This window comes from Rattus norvegicus, chromosome 3 (assembly GCF_021556685.1).
Source record: "Rattus norvegicus strain SHRSP/BbbUtx chromosome 3, alternate assembly SHRSP_T2T, whole genome shotgun sequence".
Classification (NCBI taxonomy): domain Eukaryota; kingdom Metazoa; phylum Chordata; class Mammalia; order Rodentia; family Muridae; genus Rattus; species Rattus norvegicus.
This window is the reverse complement of record NC_141536.1, coordinates 18,291,949-18,308,759: the sequence shown is the minus strand read 5'-3', so window position 1 is coordinate 18,308,759 and position 16,811 is coordinate 18,291,949. Positions and strand designations below refer to the sequence as shown.

The window sequence follows — 16,811 nt, the reverse complement described above, 5'->3', positions numbered from 1 at the left end:
TCCGTCTTTCCGAGCGGCTCCAGAACAGTGCGCATGCGCCTCGCCGGAGACGCATGCGCAGATGGTATTGGGCAGTCTGAGAAAGCCAAAGGGGAATTGAAGGAGACGGGCGACACTGCCGAGGGCACCTGGTCAGGGTCGCGGCTGCCGCCGTCATGCCGGGGATAGTGGAGCTGCCAACTCTGGAAGAGCTGAAAGTAGAGGAGGTGAGGCTTTACCTGAGGGCAGGCGGGAGCCTGGGATTGCAGCTGTCAGGCGGGCCATACTCGGTTCCGGCCTCTGCGACCTGCACGGTCACATCCCGCCTTGCTCCAGACATTCTTGTGCGCACCGAGACCGACCTCTCCTCTTATGAATCGGGTGGTACTTTCCGTTAGTATCACCTAGCCCCTTGCTCTCCCTCCCCGTGAGGCGAGTCTGCCTCCCCAAATGCTCACCTTCCAAGTCTGTCAAAACCTCGGTGCAGAGCAGGCCTGGAAGCCGCGGCAGCACACAGTGTGTGTTGGACAATGAGTCTGGTGTGGGCCAGGTTGTTTTGGTAATGGGACACAATTAAAGCATTTACTTCTTCAAGAGGCATTTAAGTATTTTGTTATGTGCACATGCAATGGAAAGAAAGAGACAGTGCCCAGCTTTTATAGCTTATAGTTTTATAAGGAGGCAGATAAAGAGGCTGTACAGTACAGTGCATAGCGCTGTGAAAAGTGAAGTAAAAGTGGTATGCTATTGTAACTATCGCAAACACGATCACTCCATTTCTAAAGCCCAGGCTGCTAAGTACTTGGAACACACAGTAAGGTAGGGTATAACTGGTCTTCCCTTATAGAGCAAAAATAGGCTCCAAGAGTAGAAGTGATTTGCTCAAGCTCACATAGACAGTGTATGAAAGACTCGTAATGGGAACCCAGATCTGTTCTGAAACCTAGGCTGTTGAAGCTATGAGCCAGAGTGCAACAGGGTGAGGAAGGGCATGTAGAGCCATCTTGTTGACAAAGCCGAGGGCTATCTCATGTCAGCCTACTGTTAGGTGCTGAGCCTCTAGAGAAGTCACTGACAAGGCTGGAGCAGTTTGGACTTTATCTTGTGAAGTGCTGGGAAAAGTTGCCTGTGTTAAGGCAGAAGGACTTGTCATGGTAGGGTTAGTAGGGGAAAAAAAACCAACTGGCAAGGCTAAACGTTATATGCTAGGAATCACACACCAGGCACTGTTAAATGTTTTCCATACTACTTCATGTAGGCTCTTATAAACCTGTGACAACTGGGTGTTTTCCTCAGATGAAGAAACTGTTATGGCATAATATGAAAGTGACAAAGAGGTGAGAAGAGGGGTTTTCCCACCAGCCAGTCTTTTATTCTTACCCCATCACCAAACTGGTCAAACATGAGCTGACCAATTTTGTTAGATTTTTTTAATTTGGCTTGGCAAACATTTTGTGCAAAAGCGTTCTAATAAATTTGTCTTTAAAGTTTGCACAATTGGTGTGTATAATTATTTGAATAACCAGAGTGTAATGAAAGTTAAAACACATGATTAATACCATGAAAGATGGGCAAGCAGATTTGACGTGGGATCTGATGCCTGGGCCTTTGAGTAGCTTTTAGCACTCAAGGGGCTCTCTGCTAAAGGCAAGATGACTCTGGCTGTGCAGTTAGTTCTCTACGAGAATATAAGAGGGATAGAGAAACCACGTCAGGCTTAATGTAAAGCATGGCACTTGAAGGCCGGTGTTTAGAGATGGAGCAAAAAGCTAAGTGGAAGTAGGGAATGAACAAAGCTAAGATTATGGGGGAGTCAGGGGCCTGAAAGTGGATCCCAGAAGTAGTGAGTTGAGTTGCATGGAGAGAGCAGCACAGGCCCCTATGTGAAGTCTGGTGAGAAGGTTGGGAAGTTTGGGCCCAGAAAGCCTTGAACAGCAAATAGGAAGTTCAGGCTTTACTCCTCGGCTAAGCATGACTCCTTCTGGGGGCGGGTTTCTGGTTCGTCGGAACAGGAGATATCATTTAGGGGCTGGAGAGGTGGCTCAGCGGTTAAGAGCACTGACTGCTCTTCCAAAGGTCCAAGGTTCAATTCCCAGCAACCACATGGTGGCTCACAACCATCTGTAATGGGATCTGATGCCCTTTTCTGGTGTGTCTGAAGACAGCGACAGTGTACTCACATACATGAAATAAGTAAATCTTTAAAAAAAAAAAAAAGAATTGTCATTTAGGAAGGTCACTTCAGCAGCATTACAGAGACTAGAGTGAACTAGTCATTACAAGCAACTTATAGCTGTGCTTCACAGAATCAAGAAATAAGTACCCCCATCTGGAATGAGTCCTACTTGCAGTGGGCTACTAACAGGCAAAAAGGCTGAAGAATCTGGGTCAGGTTGGCAACAAGACACGGGCCCAGGGAGGCTAACAGCAGCAGCGGCTTTGGGGAGCAGGTAAAAAATCCACCTTGGACTTCATTAACCAAGGAGTCCTGTTGTATCCCCGTGGGGGAAAAAAAAACCCATCCAGAAGCCTTGGGTTATACATTCCTTGGGTGTGTTGATGATTTAGAGTAAACACTAGTCGACAGCCAGGATTGATGTACACTCTGTGTATCAGGTCCATCCTTAGCATGTTTCATAAGTGAGTTCATCAAATCCTCACGTAAGTACCTCATGCTCCATTTTACATAAATAAGGAGACGGGCCTGCCGTAAGCTAAGCACTACAAGAAGGGGGTGCAGACGTCGTTTTTGGAAGCAAGAGCGGTACTAGATTTGTTTGGCTCAGTCGGAACACTTGATGTCTATGGAAGGTGACACTGAAGAGCAGCGGTGTATGATGAGTTTATGAGGAAGAATGCCATCGTTCTATGTTCTAGAGACAGAGGATGCTGGATGAATTTGAGAGGGAACTGCCGGACTTCATCGGTTATGAAGAAGCAGGCGAGGGGACACGGTTACCTCTCAGGTCCCTGCTCTCTTTGGTGATGGTACTATTACGACGAAGTCCTGATGAGAGCCACAGTTCCAAGGGAAGGCTGGCATGTTTCAGGTGCCTCTGTTTATTTGCTGCTTAGGAATTGACTCAGTAGGGGTTGGGGATTTAGCTCAGTGGGTTCAGTCCCCTGCTCCGAAAAAAGAAAAAAGAAAAAGAAAAAAAGGAATTGGCTCAGTGAATGTATCTCGTCTTTGTTTCCCTGTGACAGCACGAATATAACGTCATTTTCATAAGACTGCCACTCATGTAGGGGAATAAAGCAACTAATGCTGCAAGCTTCGGAGGGCTGTCGTCTCAAGGAGCTGAATAACTGAATCAGCCACTTAAGGCTATTTCTGAGGCGTTTGGCAAACAAGAACAAGTAAAATGATACTCAGGTTTTTTCTATTTAAAAAAAAATGTTTTTAGATATATTTTTTATGTATATGAGTACATGTATACCCACATTTATGCCTGGTTCCCGTGCAAGCCAGAAGAAGGTCTCAGATCCCATGGAGCTGGAGTTACAGATGGTTGTGAGCCATCACATGGGTGCTGAGAATTGCACCCAGGTCCTCTGGAAGAGCAGCAAGTGCTGTCAACCACCAAAAACTCAGTTTCTAAAAGGCCGTGACCTTTAAAAAAGAAAACCGTGAAGCAAGATTTGTAGCACATGCTCGCAACCCCAGCTCGGGAGGTTTGAGAATAGAGGCCAGCTTAACCTGCATATGTAGTTCAAAGCCAGCCTGGGCTACTTGAGAGTGTCTCCAAAAGCCAGAAACAAAACAAGAAGGTTGATGCCTTCTGTTTTCCCAAGTGGCTGTAGGTGATAAAATAAACAATTATGTATCAAACTTAAATGCAAAAATGTGCAGACCTGGGGTACAAATTTGTTAGAGTGGTCATGGAGGATTTCTCTTGTATGTGAGTAGATTTTGCTTTAATAGCTGTGACAGTACAGTGCTGGTGGGCAGTCCTGGATCTAATTGTCTTCCTGTAGGGCAGCAGTTCTCAACCTGTGGGATGCAAGCCCTTTAGGAATGAGCTGACCTTTTCACAGGGAGCGCCCAAGACCATCAGAAAACACAGACTTTATGTTACAACTCGCAAGGTCACAGTTATGAGGTAGCAATCAAGATAGTGTAGCAAGGAAGATCCATGTCGGGATGAAGGTGATACATGAAGAGCCGTATTAAAGCATTGGGAAGGCTGAGAATCACTGCTGTAGGGTGCTCTCCCTTCCCCAATGTTTGTTTTCGTAACTTACAGGTTTGAAGTGCATAAAAATAAGACTACAGACTTTTCTCATGTTAAAAGTCCTCCGTTTTCTTTAAAAGTTCAGTTCAGTAGTGTATTAAAGTATGGTAGCCTGAAAAGCTGGGTTTCAACAAACCTGCTAATATTTTCTGTGACATTTCTCAGAATCTGAATCAGGAATCTGAAAATTCCCTAGGGAAGAAAACACAACTGCAAAGCATGAGGGCACTAGATCAGAAAGATGCAGGCTGAACAGGACTATCAAACCGCCCAGATGCCAGCAGTAAATACCCCATCCTCCCCTTTAAAGTTTCAGCTTAAGTTGCCAGTGGCAGACCTGGTCATCTGTGTCCGGCTGCTAGCTATAGTAGAGCAGAAAGATAGAAACATTAGAAGAAAAACAGAGTAGCCAGAATGTCTTTGAGAATAAAGATGAGTTCTCCCAGGTACCAGAATGCTCTGTCTGTTTCTAGTAATTGCAACATTGTGGCTTTGGCATAGGCAAAGACTGTAGAGCAAGGAGCTGGGCCCTGGACTCTGCAGTTCCTTATGGTCCGGCTACCCACAACCGCTCTGAGATGCTTAAAGTTCTGGAAGGCAAGCAAGGGAGTCTGGCATGCTCACAGTGCTCTAGTTAGCATGAACATGGGCAGATTCTAGATTCTTAATAATAATTTGCCAGATTATGAACCCCTCCTTTTTCTTTTGCCTACTCTATAATTCCCTAGCCCTCCTGGAGTTTCAGGTGTCCTTGTATAATTCATTTCATTCCTGGAGAGGGACTTTAGCGACAGAGTTGTTCTAAACAAGAATCTGTCTTCATCTCTAAGAGGAAACAGGGACGTTTCTGTCAGCCTGGGATGACACATGGGAGAGCTTGATACTTAAGCAAGTTGTAAAGAATCCTGTCACCTCCATGTCTCACTGAGGAGAGACTCAGTGAGAGACTGTACCTGGCTCTGTGTGTGACTGCCTCTCCCATTGCTTTCCCAGGTGAAAGTCAGCTCAGCCGTGCTTAAAGCTGCCGCCCATCACTATGGGGCTCAGTGCGATAAGACCAATAAGGAGTTCATGCTGTGCCGCTGGGAAGAGAAGGACCCTAGGCGCTGCCTGAAGGAGGGCAAGCTGGTCAACGGCTGCGCACTGAACTTCTTCCGGTAAGATTCACCTGAAGGCCGCGCCTGCGTGAGTGAACATCAGGGTATCTTGAAATACTCTAAAATGAAGACGTGACTTCTGGTTACACAGAATTAAAAGTGTGCAGGTTTTGACATCAGATAGATCAAAATTAAGGGTTTTTTGTTTTGTTTTGGATTTGTTTTTATAAGGCAAGTTCAGTAACTCCATGAATGTCAGTTTTCAGCTGTGACATGGTGTTGGTCCTCTGCAGTATTGCAGTAGGTATTTTGAAAAGATGTGTACAGCTATTTCCGCCCAGAGCTTGTTGACAGGCAGTGGACAGTGGTGTTGATTAAGAAAGCGTTGAGTTTGGTTTTCAGCTGGGCCACTGTGTTCACTGCTTAAGGGCAAGCCCGGGTGTGTAATTAGCTGAACAGTGACGATGGGGCATGGTGATACGGTCTTGTAATCCTGGTACTCAGGTGGTGCAGGCAAGGGCTTCAGCAAGGGCAGCCATGGCTAGCTACACAGGGAGTTTGAAGCCAGTTTGGGCTGCAGGAGATGCTGTCTCAAAAAACGCTTGGGTTGATTCAGCCAGCCTAGAACTCACTGTGTCGGCCTGGAACACACAGCTCTGCTTCAGCTCACAAGTGCTGGACCTACAGTGTGCACTCAGCCTTAGAAAAATGTTTTTACCCTGGGTTCGGTCCCCAGCTCCGAAAAAAAAAAGAACCAAAAAAAAATGTTTTTAGACTCCTATTGTAATAAAGGCAGAAGTGGACTCAGAGAGTTGGCTGCTTAACTGTGAAGTCCAGAAATAGTTACGGTGTCAGACAGGGCTGGATTCAAGAGTCTAAATGATGACAGAACTATACGATTCCTTCTTCCTCTTCCCTGCAGTCTCTTGGCTCAGCATTTCCCTGTTGACCTTACTTTTTTTTTTTTTTTTGGTTCTTTTTTTCGGAGCTGGGGACCGAACCCAGGGCCTTGTGCTTCCTAGGTAAGCGCTCTACCACTGAGCTAAATCCCCAGCCCCGACCTTACTTTCTTTCCCTTTGCTATAGCCTAAATGGCCAGGAGCCACCTTAAGCTGTGTACCTCATTACTAAGCCCCGAGAGAGTGTCGCTGCCCCACTACTGTAGGCTGAGGCCCCACACAGCCAATTACACAGGAGCCGGTTATACTGTCCGCCGACTTCGGATGTTTATTTTTGAGCCTTAGGAGATAAGTACTGATTGGCCAGGCCTGAAGTGAGATGTAGTCTTCACTGCATCCAAGCAACATCACTGCCAGACAGGGAGCGGTTGTTTCTCAGAGGAAAAGCAGAGGGATGCCACTAAAGAATGGAGCTGACTGTTGGCCGTCACAGCCCACAGATGCCATTACGGTAGCCTTAGAGGAAGGAACCAATAGCAGTCAATAACCGCTTTCTTCATCTTTCTTGCCTGTGCTCTCTGTCTACAGGTAAAGAAACTCTGTGGTTATAATTGTAGTGTGCATATTTTTGAACTGATTGTCACTTGAAATTATTGGACAAATTCTTTTGAACTGTATTTTTATTAGCTACATAGTATTCCACTAGTAGAGGGAACTGTACTGTTCACTCTTGTCAGTGAACATATACATCTCTACTGTTCAGTCTTTGTTTTCTAATTTCTTTATATTTTATTTATTTATTTATGAATGAGGCAGGGTTTCCAAGGTAACCTGGCTGGCCCTAAATTTGCTATGTAGATCAGGGTGGCCTTGAACTCAAAGAGATCTGCCTGCCTCTGCCTCCCAAGTGCTGGGATTAAAGGTGTATGCCACTACATCTAGCTTTGTACCCTGTAATTAAATCTTTGGTATACATTTGTGTGTGTGTGTGTGTGTGTGTGTGTGTGTGTGTGTGTGTGTGTGTATCTGTTTATGGCCTTGATCATTAGTTTTGGCTTCTGAATTATTATTGCTATATTTTTTTAAATTAATGATCAAAAATGTTTTTGAACATGTGTGGGTGTTTTGACTGAATATATGTCTATGTACCATGTTCATGCATGCCTAGTGCTGGGGGCCAGGGTCAGAAGAGGGCATCAGATCCCCTAGAACTGGAGTTACAAACAACGGTGAGCTGCCATGTGGATGCTGGGAACCAAACCTGTTCCTTGGCAAGAGAAGCAGATATTTTTTTTTAATTGGATTTTTTTTTTAATTTATATTTCAAATATTACCCCCTTTCCCGGTTTCCTGGATATAAGCTCCCTATCCCATCCCCCTCCCCTTCTTCTGTAAGGGTGTTCCCCTCCCCATCCACCTCCCTTTCTGCCCCACCCCATTCCCCTACACTAGGGGTCCAATCTTGGCAGGACCAAGGGCTTCTCCTCCCATTGGTGCCCAACAAGGCCATCCTCTGCTACATATGCAGCTGGAGCCATGGGTCAGTCCATGTACAGTCTTTGGGTAGTGGCTTAGTCCCTGGAAGCTCTGGTTGCTTGGCATTGTTGTTCTTATGGGGTTGCAAGCCCCTTCAGCTCTTCCAGTCCTTTCTCTAATTCCTCCAACGGGGGTCCCGTTCTCAGTTCAGTGGTTTGCTGCTGGCATTCGCCTATGTATTTGCCATATTCTGGCTGTGTCTCTCAGGAGAGATCTATATCCGGTTCCTGTCAGCATGTACTCTTAGCTTCATCAATCTTATATAATTTTGGTGGCTACATATATGGGCCACATGTGGGTCTGGCTCTGAATGGCCATTCCTTCAGTTGCTGCTCCAAACTCTGCCTCGATATCCCCTTCTATGAATATTTTTGTTCCCCCTTTTAAGAAGGAGTGAAGCATCCGCACTTGAGTCGTCCTTCTTGAGTTTCATGTGGTCTGGGTATTGTATCTTGGGTGATTCCAGCTTTTGGGCTTATTAGTGAGTGCATATCATGTGTGTCTGTGATTGAGTTACCTCACTCAGATTGATATTTTCTAGTTTCATTCATTTGCCTATGAATTTCATGAAGTCATTGTTTTTGATAGCTGTACCACATTTTCTGTATCCATTCCTCCATTGAAGGGCATCTGGGTTCTTTCCAGCTTCTGGCTATTATAAATAAGGCTGCTATGAACATAGTGGAGCATGTGTCTTTGTTGTATGTTGGGGCATCTTTTGGGTATATGCCCAAGAGAGGTATAGCTGGGTCCTCAGGTAGTCAGGTAGTCAATGTCCAATTTTCTGAGGAACCTCCAGACTGATTTCCAGAGTGGTTGTACCAGTCAGCAATCCCACCAACAATGGAGGAGTGTTCCTCTTTCTTCACATCCTCCCCAGCTTCTGTTGTCACCTGAGTTTTTGATCATAGCCATTCTGACTGGTGTGAGGTGAAATCTCAGGGTTGTTTTGATTTGCATTTCCCTGATGACTAAAGATGTTGAACATTTCTTTAGGTTCTTCTCAGCCATCCGGTATTCCTCAGCTGAGAATTCTTTGTTTAGCTCTGTACCCCATTTTTTAATAGGGTTATTTGTCTCCCTGCGGTCTAACTTCTTGAGTTCTTTGTATATTTTGGATATAAGGCCTCTATCTGTTGTAGGATTGGTAAAGGTCTTTTCCCACCCTGTTGGTTGCCGTTTTGCCCTAATGACAGTATCCTTTGCCTTACAGAAGCTTTGCAGTTTTATGAGGTCCCATTTGTCGATTCTTGATCTTAGAGCATAAGCCATTGGTGTTTTGTTCAGGAAATTTTCCCCATTGCCCATGTGTTCAAGACTCTTCCCCACTTTTTCTTCTATTAGTCTGAGTGTATCTGGTTTGATGTGGAGGTCCTTGATCCACTTGGACTTAAGCTTTGTACAGGGTGATAAGAATGGATCAATCTGCATTCTTCTACATGCTGACCTCCAGTTGAACCAGCACCATTTGTTGAAAATGCTATCTTTTTTCCATTGGATGGTTTCAGCTCCTTTGTCAAAAATCAAGTGCCCATAGGTGTGTGGGTTGAGAAGCAGATATTCTTTTTTTTTTTTAATCTTTATTAACTTGAGTATTTCTTATTTACATTTCAATTGTTATTCCCCTTCCCGGTTTCCGGGCCAACATCCCCCTCCCCTTCTATATGGGCTTCCCCTACCCATCCTCCCCCCATTACCACCCTCCCCCCAACAATCACGTTCACTGGGGGTTCAGTCTTGGCAAGACCAAGGGCTTCCCCTTCCACTGGTGCTCTTACTAGGCTATTCATTGCTACCTATGAGGTTGGAGCCCAGGGTCAGTCCATGTATAGTCTTTGGGTAGTGGTTTAGTCCCTGGAAGCTCTGGTTGCTTGGCATTGTTGTTCATATGGGGTCTCAAGCCCCTTCAAGCTCTTCCAGTCCTTTCTCTGATTCCTTCAATGGGGGTCCCGTTCTCAGTTTGGTGGTTTGCTGCTGGCATTCACCTATGTATTTGCTGTATTCTGGGTGTGTCTCTCAGGAGAGATATACATGTGGTTCCTGTCGGCCTGCACTGCACTTCTTTGCTTCATCCATCTTATCTAGTTTGGTGGCTGTGTATGTATGGGCCGAGAAGCAGATATTCTTGACTGCAGAGCCATCTCACATGCCATGTGCAGGTGTGGAGGGTCAGATATGGGTTTTAGTTTGGATCGACTTATCCTGCCCTCAGCACTGATGGTATGCATGGCATTTAAATGTTTAATAGATAGGAGATGATATTTTCTGCTGCTTGAATTTATGCTGATTTGACTGCTAGCAAGGTTGAATATGTCTTTATTTGAAGGGAAAAAAAAGATTTTCTAAGAGAATATTGGCAAAGCATTTTCCTGAGGTGCAGAGATGGAATGTTTTTGGTGAGAAATGAGAGCTCCCTTGATCCTAAGCCCTCCCTCCACCCATGGAGGAAGCCCTTGGTGCTGGAGCCAAGCATTAGATCAGGGTCTGCAGGCTTGGGGTGCAGAGGCCAGGCAGACTTCCCACTACACTGTGCAAGGTTACACAAGGTGCTGGGTCACATTGGTGAGTCCTCGGTCAACCTCCGGTGTCAGTGGGGCAGGCGTGGAAAGTAGGCTTTTGCTATGAGCTTAGACTCTGAAAGTCAGCCCGAGACCTTTCAAAGAAGGCCCATGGGTAGAAGGCCCTCAGGTTCTAGAATAAGGCAGGAAGCACGTTCAGTCTTTAGTGCATTGGCAGAAAGATATTCTGAGTTTTTTCCACTGCCTCCAATATGTCTTTTACAGAAAACTGTGCTATTTTGTGTTTGCCTAGCAAGCATAAGGCCCTTGCTTCTGCCCTCAGCTGTGCGGTGGGGGTGGGGTACATAAAACAGTGCTATTCTTCCTTGAATTTGTATCTGTTTAGTTCTTAACGGGTTTGAATGAAAGAAGAAGGGGAAATTTGCTTCATCCATTTTTCCTTCTCTTCTCTCTCTACCCTTTCTCTCTCAGGGTTGGAGGAATATGGTCTCATGTAGCCCAAATGGCCTCAAATTCACTCCATACCTAAGACTTGAGCTCCTTGACTTCCACATGCAGGGATTATAGTCCCGTGCCCCACACTTAGTCTCCTTAGCCATGTGTTTTCTTTGTGTGTCTTGTGTACTTGTGTCCACATTCATACAGAAGCTGCAGGTTGATATCTGGAATGTTGTTCTCTGATCAACGGTCTTTGACTTAGCAACATGACTGGTCTCAGTGGCCAGCTTGCTCTGGGGTCTCCTGTCCCCTCCTTCAGAGGATGGGGTTACATACAGTGGGCTGCCAGGGTAACTTGGATCCCCGTTCTAGCCCTGTTACTTGTGTGGCCAGTGCTTTAACCACTAGCAGTCTCCCCAGCTTCCTCTGGCTGCTTTTCATAGTCCAGAGTGAGTTCTTTGCTGCCCAGCTTCCTAGCAGCTCCCAGCTCTTCTGCATAGAGAGGACTGTTCCTGGCCAGTGCAGTACTGAACTAAGCCAGAGCCCTGGAGTGTGGGCCCCAGGGATGTCTTCCAGCTAGTTAACATGTTCACTTCTGAACGTCTGTCACCTCTGGCCTCTGTTAGCTTCCAGGCTCTGACAACTTCCTTCTTTGCTGGGTTTGCTAAGCTGAGAGGTCAGGAACACGCGGGCTTCAGGTAAATTCCCTTGAGTAAAATGCCTATGTGTTAGACCATAATCCTTTATTTTTCTGGGGTAAAAAAGAGATTGCTCCTCAGAAATCTTCCTATTTTTTTAAATTACAAAGCTTATACAGAAAGTTAAGTTTCATTATGACATTTTTAAATGAAATTTGTTTTTGTTGTTTTTCTTTTGGCCTTTATGATCCTGCCTCCCTTGTGGGTCCACCCCAGTGTCAGCCTTTACATGTCCATATCACATGACCTTCTGCACCCCAGCACACCCCTCGATCCCATCTCATGGTCTCTTGTCCTAGTCTGTGTCCACGTACAGCACTGTACTCTATGCATACGTTATAACCTGCTATCCTACTGTGCTAATGAGATACCACACAAACGTACATGCATTAAAGTCTGGATTCACATGAGATATGACAGAAAAGCAGCCGTTTCGTGTCAGACTGTGCTACCTTGTTTACTAGAACACTTCCCAGATCTATTTTCCTGCAGATTTCTTATTTCTTAAATGCTAAGTAAGCCAAGAATAGTGGCACATGCCTTTAATCCCAGTACTCGGGAGGGAGAGGCAGGCAAATCTCTTGAGTTCAAGGCTAGCCTGGTCTACAGAGGGAGTTGCAGAACTGGCAGGGCTACACACAGACTCTATTGACAAACCAAAAATAAGTAAAAGCTGAGTGAAAATTCCATTGCGTACATGAGCCACAGCCTCATTACCCAGTGTTCTATCAGTGGTGATCTAGGGTGATTCTGTTTCCTTGCCTCTGTGAACAGAACAGCAGTAGACACAAATGATCTGGTCTCTGCGGTATGCCATAACATCCTTTGGGTGCAGCCCGAGAGTGGTGCGATGGGTACATGGGTTCTGAGGCCCTTGTACACTGACTCCCGGGGTGAATACACTGGTTTCCATCCCAGCAGAGGAGAGGGAAAGGGCTCCTTCTCCACAGCCTCAGCATTCGTTGTCATTTTTTCCTGGAAGGTGGTGCGTGGCCTGAGAGTGTGCGGCGTTTGACATCTCTGCCTGTAGCCATCTGTTTTGTGAGGAGCTAGCCCTAACCTCCACCCCTCTTTTCCAGGCAGATCAAGAGTCACTGTGCGGAGCCTTTCACAGAGTACTGGACTTGCCTTGATTATTCCAGCATGCAGCTGTTTCGTCACTGCCGCAAACAGCAGGCAAAGTTTGACGAATGTGTGTTGGACAAACTGGGCTGGGTGAGGCCTGACCTTGGGGAGTTGTCTAAGGTAAGGTTTCTGCTGGGTCTTGCTCTGGTCTGGGGGTGGGGGTTGGACAGAGGGGACAGGCTAGGACAAAGGTAGAAGGTGGTCTGGAAGGGGTCCCTGTGAGGATAGAGAGAGTGAGTTGTCCCTGTTCACCAGACAAAAGAGGAATTGGTGTGTTCTAACAGAGGTGTTCATCTGCTTTGGGTTAGCTAATAAGGAGTAGGGTGTGTAACATGTCAGTGAGGTCCCATCAGGTGAATCCACTGGGGCCGCAGAGTCAGGCTGTGCCAGACTCCAGAAACACCAAGAATTTAAAAGCTCAGAGTGAGAAGCCTGCCCTCCCTTTCCTGTGTTAGTTGTTTTGGTGATGGCTCTGCCGAGGGTTGAAGTGTAGTGCAGGCCTGTTCTGGTGTCTGTACACTGTGCTCTTTGTGACTGCCCTTAGCACAGTAGCATCCAAGTGTTGATTCTCCTAAGCCTGCCCCACCCCACCCTCACCCGTCGTTGCCTTCCTGGAGTTCTTGCTGAGCTGCACATTTCTGGGAGGGGATTTAGGGCCAAAGCTATCTTCACTGTAGGGATGAACTGGGTGGGAAAGGAAAATGCATCATTTAAACTTAAAGACCTTTAGGGATTCCTCCTCCCCACCCCCCAAGCTGAGTGCCTCGCTCTGTCACAGCACGTAGCCAAGAGGCTCTCCCCACAGTGGCCTGACAGCTCCTGCTGCTGTAGCTTAGGCTCCCAGTCCTGAGAGCCCGGGAGTAGCTGGGATGGACGGACGAGCTGCGTAGACACAGTAGTTCTGAGTCTTGTTTCCACAACATCCTGTGGGATCTCAAACTATCCCACTTCCGTCCAGCCATGTCTGTAAGTGAGGCTGAGGATCCTTGCTGTCCTGTAAGAGCGGTGCCTGAGAGCCTGTGTGAGCCTGAACAGCACCAGGCACACAGGCTGTCCATGTCTGTTCTGTTCCCTTTGGGGCTAGCATCCAGGAACACTTGTCACAAGTAGATTGGTGGCATACCTTTTGTTTTGTTTTTTTCAATCTGACTTACTTTGTTTTACTTCAGATACATTCTTTTGCTAAACAAAAAAAAATTATTTTAAATAGTGGCCAGCTCAGAGTTGAGAGCGATAGGACTTACACACGTGGCCATTAAAACCAGCTTTTCTTGTTTCTTCCTCAGCACAGGGGAAGCAGCAAGTCAGGCCATCAAAGCAGTGTTTATCTTCGTGTCTCTTTATGTGGACTTTTTACTCCCCAGCCCCAAGTTACCATGTTAGTTGCCTCAAAAGTGTATATTTAACATGCTTTGTCAGTTTTAGTTGTACTCCACCCATTGCTCGTCTCCTAGAAAGGTCATAGCCAACAGAGAGAGGCCTAACCTGCTGCTTAGGTCTCTTTGATTCTGTGTGACCCATTCGCCTTCCCTCTGCAGAGCAAGCTGGGCCCCAGCCCAGTCACCACACCCTGCTTCCCTAGGCAGAGTCACCTCCTGCTCCCACTCAGCCACCTGCATAGGCAAAGTGGGTCAGGGGCCTCGAACACATCCTAGGAACCCCGTTTTACACATGACCGCTTCATCAGGTAGGCTGCCTCAGGCCTTCCCTTAGGAATGGCTCTGGCCGCTCCTGTCGCCTTTCTGTTGGGGAGCACTACAGAAGAGCATGTTGTGTTGTTCTTCCCACCATCCGTCGTTCGGGGTCTCTGATTACTTTATGCTCAAGGACATTTCATAAAAACAAAGAATGACAGTGTTCTAGATTGATTTCATAAAGACCTTGAGTGAGGCCTGTGGAACTACTCTGTCGAGCAACAGGACCTGAGTGACCTCCAGTTACAGCAGGAGACCCTGAGTGACCTCCAGTTACAGCAGGAGACAGGGACCTGCACTCGAGGCGTTGGTTTCAGCTCCGGCCAGTCAGTCAGCCTCCAGTGAGCTGGAGGTAACATGCGCACAAAGGTTATAGTAACTGTGTACCCAAGAGACCCGGGCACAGAAACATTCAGGCCTGGCCTCTCGTGCATACAGACGGCTAGAGTTGGTGCCATTAGAGTGACAGCCAAAGAATGCTTAGAGACTGTGGCCCCCTTACCAGGACCTGCTGCTTCCTTAGCTCTCATAAGGATAACTTCTGAGCTATTGCAAAGTGGTGCAGCATTACCTAGCATGTACAAACCACAGGAAACTCAGAAATTAAAAGCAGTGTCTTATAGCTGCCCACTTGCGATTTGGTGGCCGTGGGGGTGGCAGTTGTAGACTCTGCATCTTCCTCTCAGCTGCAATTTGGAACCTACCATCTAAGTAGCCTGTCAACTCAGCTCTGAATTCTTGAATTCTTGTGTTCCTCGCCATCAGGCCTAGCTCCCTGGCTCCGGCCTGCATGTAGTGATTGGTTGCTGCCCTGTAACAGTGGCACCTGTTGCCGTCAGGTTAAATCTAAGCACCTCTGCATGGCATCGCAGTGTGTGTCACCCAGCCCTGTACCCTAGCTGTGCGTGGTGATAGAAGCACAGAGCACACAGACCTGGCATTGTGTCCTAGCACGGAGCCTTAGTGAACGTCTGTAAAATCACCTGGCAGGAGCTGGTGAGAGTGAGTGGACAGCCTCAGCCTCTCAGCCTCAGTGCTAAGAACAGCAGAGCTTGTCAGGTGTACAGTCTGCTGCTGTGTTGAGTTCTGAAGACCTTCCCTCTGTCTCCTTTGTCTCTGCTCTCCTGCACTGTCTTCCCCATAATTGGCTGACTCCCAATTCTCCTCAGAAATAGCCTAGGCCAGCCTTTACTGTGAGTGACTTGTGCGGTCCATCCTTCTCCACGTCACTGGGCAGCAGGTCAGCAGGGTCTTGGTTGAGAGTTCCATCTCGCTCACTAGCCAGTGAGTGATGCTGTGTATCTTGTCCCTGCTGTTTTTCCTCAGCTCCTGACTTATAGAATGTCAAAAAGTCAGCTTTTAGAAGTTCACTCAGGGATTAAACGTAGCTAGATACACCCATCCAGGGTTTGAAGCTGAGCAGTGTTTGAGGCAGCAGGAGCAGAGAGGAGACCCCCGGCAGTCTCAGGGTTACTACTGTTAAAGAGTCCCTTTGAACCCTGACTCTCTTCTTCACCCTTCCCAGGTCACCAAAGTGAAAACAGATCGCCCTTTGCCAGAGAATCCTTATCACTCAAGACCAAGGCCAGAGCCCAGCCCCGTGATCGAAGGGGATCTGAAGCCTGCCAAGCACGGCAGCCGCTTTTTCTTCTGGAACGTGTAAAGATGGATCCACGGCCCATACTCGGTTACCTCGGTCATGCACCCAGACAACAGACAACGAAAACACCCATGCCGACCTAGTGTTCTTTCCTGGATCACAGACGTTAACGAAAAAGTTAATTTATGTGGCTTGGCAGTTACTCTGTACGTTTCCTGTCCATTAAAAATGTTAAAGGAAACAGTTGTGTTTTATTATGCTCTATGTAACCTTTTAGCCTTTAAAGATGACTTCCCCTCGTTCTTTCTTGCGCCCCGACTGTCCCACTTGCTTTGCCCTGAGGAGGACCAGCCGCTGTGTCAGGAGAGCCACATTCCCGCAAGGGACTGAAAGAGGCCTACCTGAAGCAGCATCTTGTGGGTATTTGGCGTACCGGGCAAAGCCTCAGGTCTCTCTTCTCCCTTAGCGTTCCAAGCCTACAGATTTCACTAAAAGCATTTCCAGAGAAACATTCAGGACAGAGTAGCGAAAAGTCTGAGCCTGTGACTCAGGCACGGGAGGGGCTGCTGGCTGGGTCTTAGGCAGTGTTTCTTGAAGCTCCTTAAAGAACCTAACTTCCACCGTTTCCCCTCCATAGCCCATCGTCCGGGTGTTATAACCCAGATGTTTTTCCTGATAGACAAGGGGGAGGTGGAGGCTGAACTCCCAGCTCCAAAGCCAGGAAGTTGGAGGTCTGAGTGTCAGTTCCAACCTTGGGTGTGTTCCTTAACCTCTTGTGAGAGGTTGAGTTTGAGGACAAACCAAAGGGTACGGGCTTATCTACCTCCTGGGCAGGTTAGAGCCCTGGTGTTTATAAAGCTCTTTGGTTCAAAGCACTGTTCTCCCAAGTCCCTTCACCCCATCTAGTTCCCTCTCAGTCACTTGGCCATTTCCCTTACAGCTGGCTGGGTCACTGCACGTTCTGGTTGTGGCATTCCATTGCCACATAAGACTC

At 47.1% G+C, this 16,811-nt stretch overlaps 1 protein-coding gene across 1 annotated transcript; it reads left to right on the top strand.

The window, feature by feature from the left end:
* The first annotated feature begins 29 nt into the window (after positions 1–29).
* Positions 30–16,061, top strand: Ndufa8 (NADH:ubiquinone oxidoreductase subunit A8). Its single transcript, NM_001395148.1, has 4 exons — positions 30–206; positions 5,205–5,368; positions 12,478–12,643; positions 15,743–16,061. Exons 1-4 carry the CDS (start codon positions 156–158, stop codon positions 15,878–15,880), a joined length of 519 nt encoding a protein of 172 aa, NP_001382077.1. The 5' UTR covers positions 30–155; the 3' UTR covers positions 15,881–16,061.
* The last annotated feature ends 750 nt before the right edge of the window (positions 16,062–16,811 follow it).

Excerpts from the sequence above, each read along its gene's own strand:
- Ndufa8 (NM_001395148.1), top strand. The coding sequence starts at position 156 with ATGCCGGGGATAGTGGAGCTGCCAACTCTGGAAGAGCTGAAAGTAGAG. Across the intron at positions 5,369-12,477 it reads TGCGCACTGAACTTCTTCCG|GCAGATCAAGAGTCACTGTG; the intron begins GTAAGATTCACC and ends CCTCTTTTCCAG. Across the intron at positions 12,644-15,742 it reads ACCTTGGGGAGTTGTCTAAG|GTCACCAAAGTGAAAACAGA; the intron begins GTAAGGTTTCTG and ends CACCCTTCCCAG.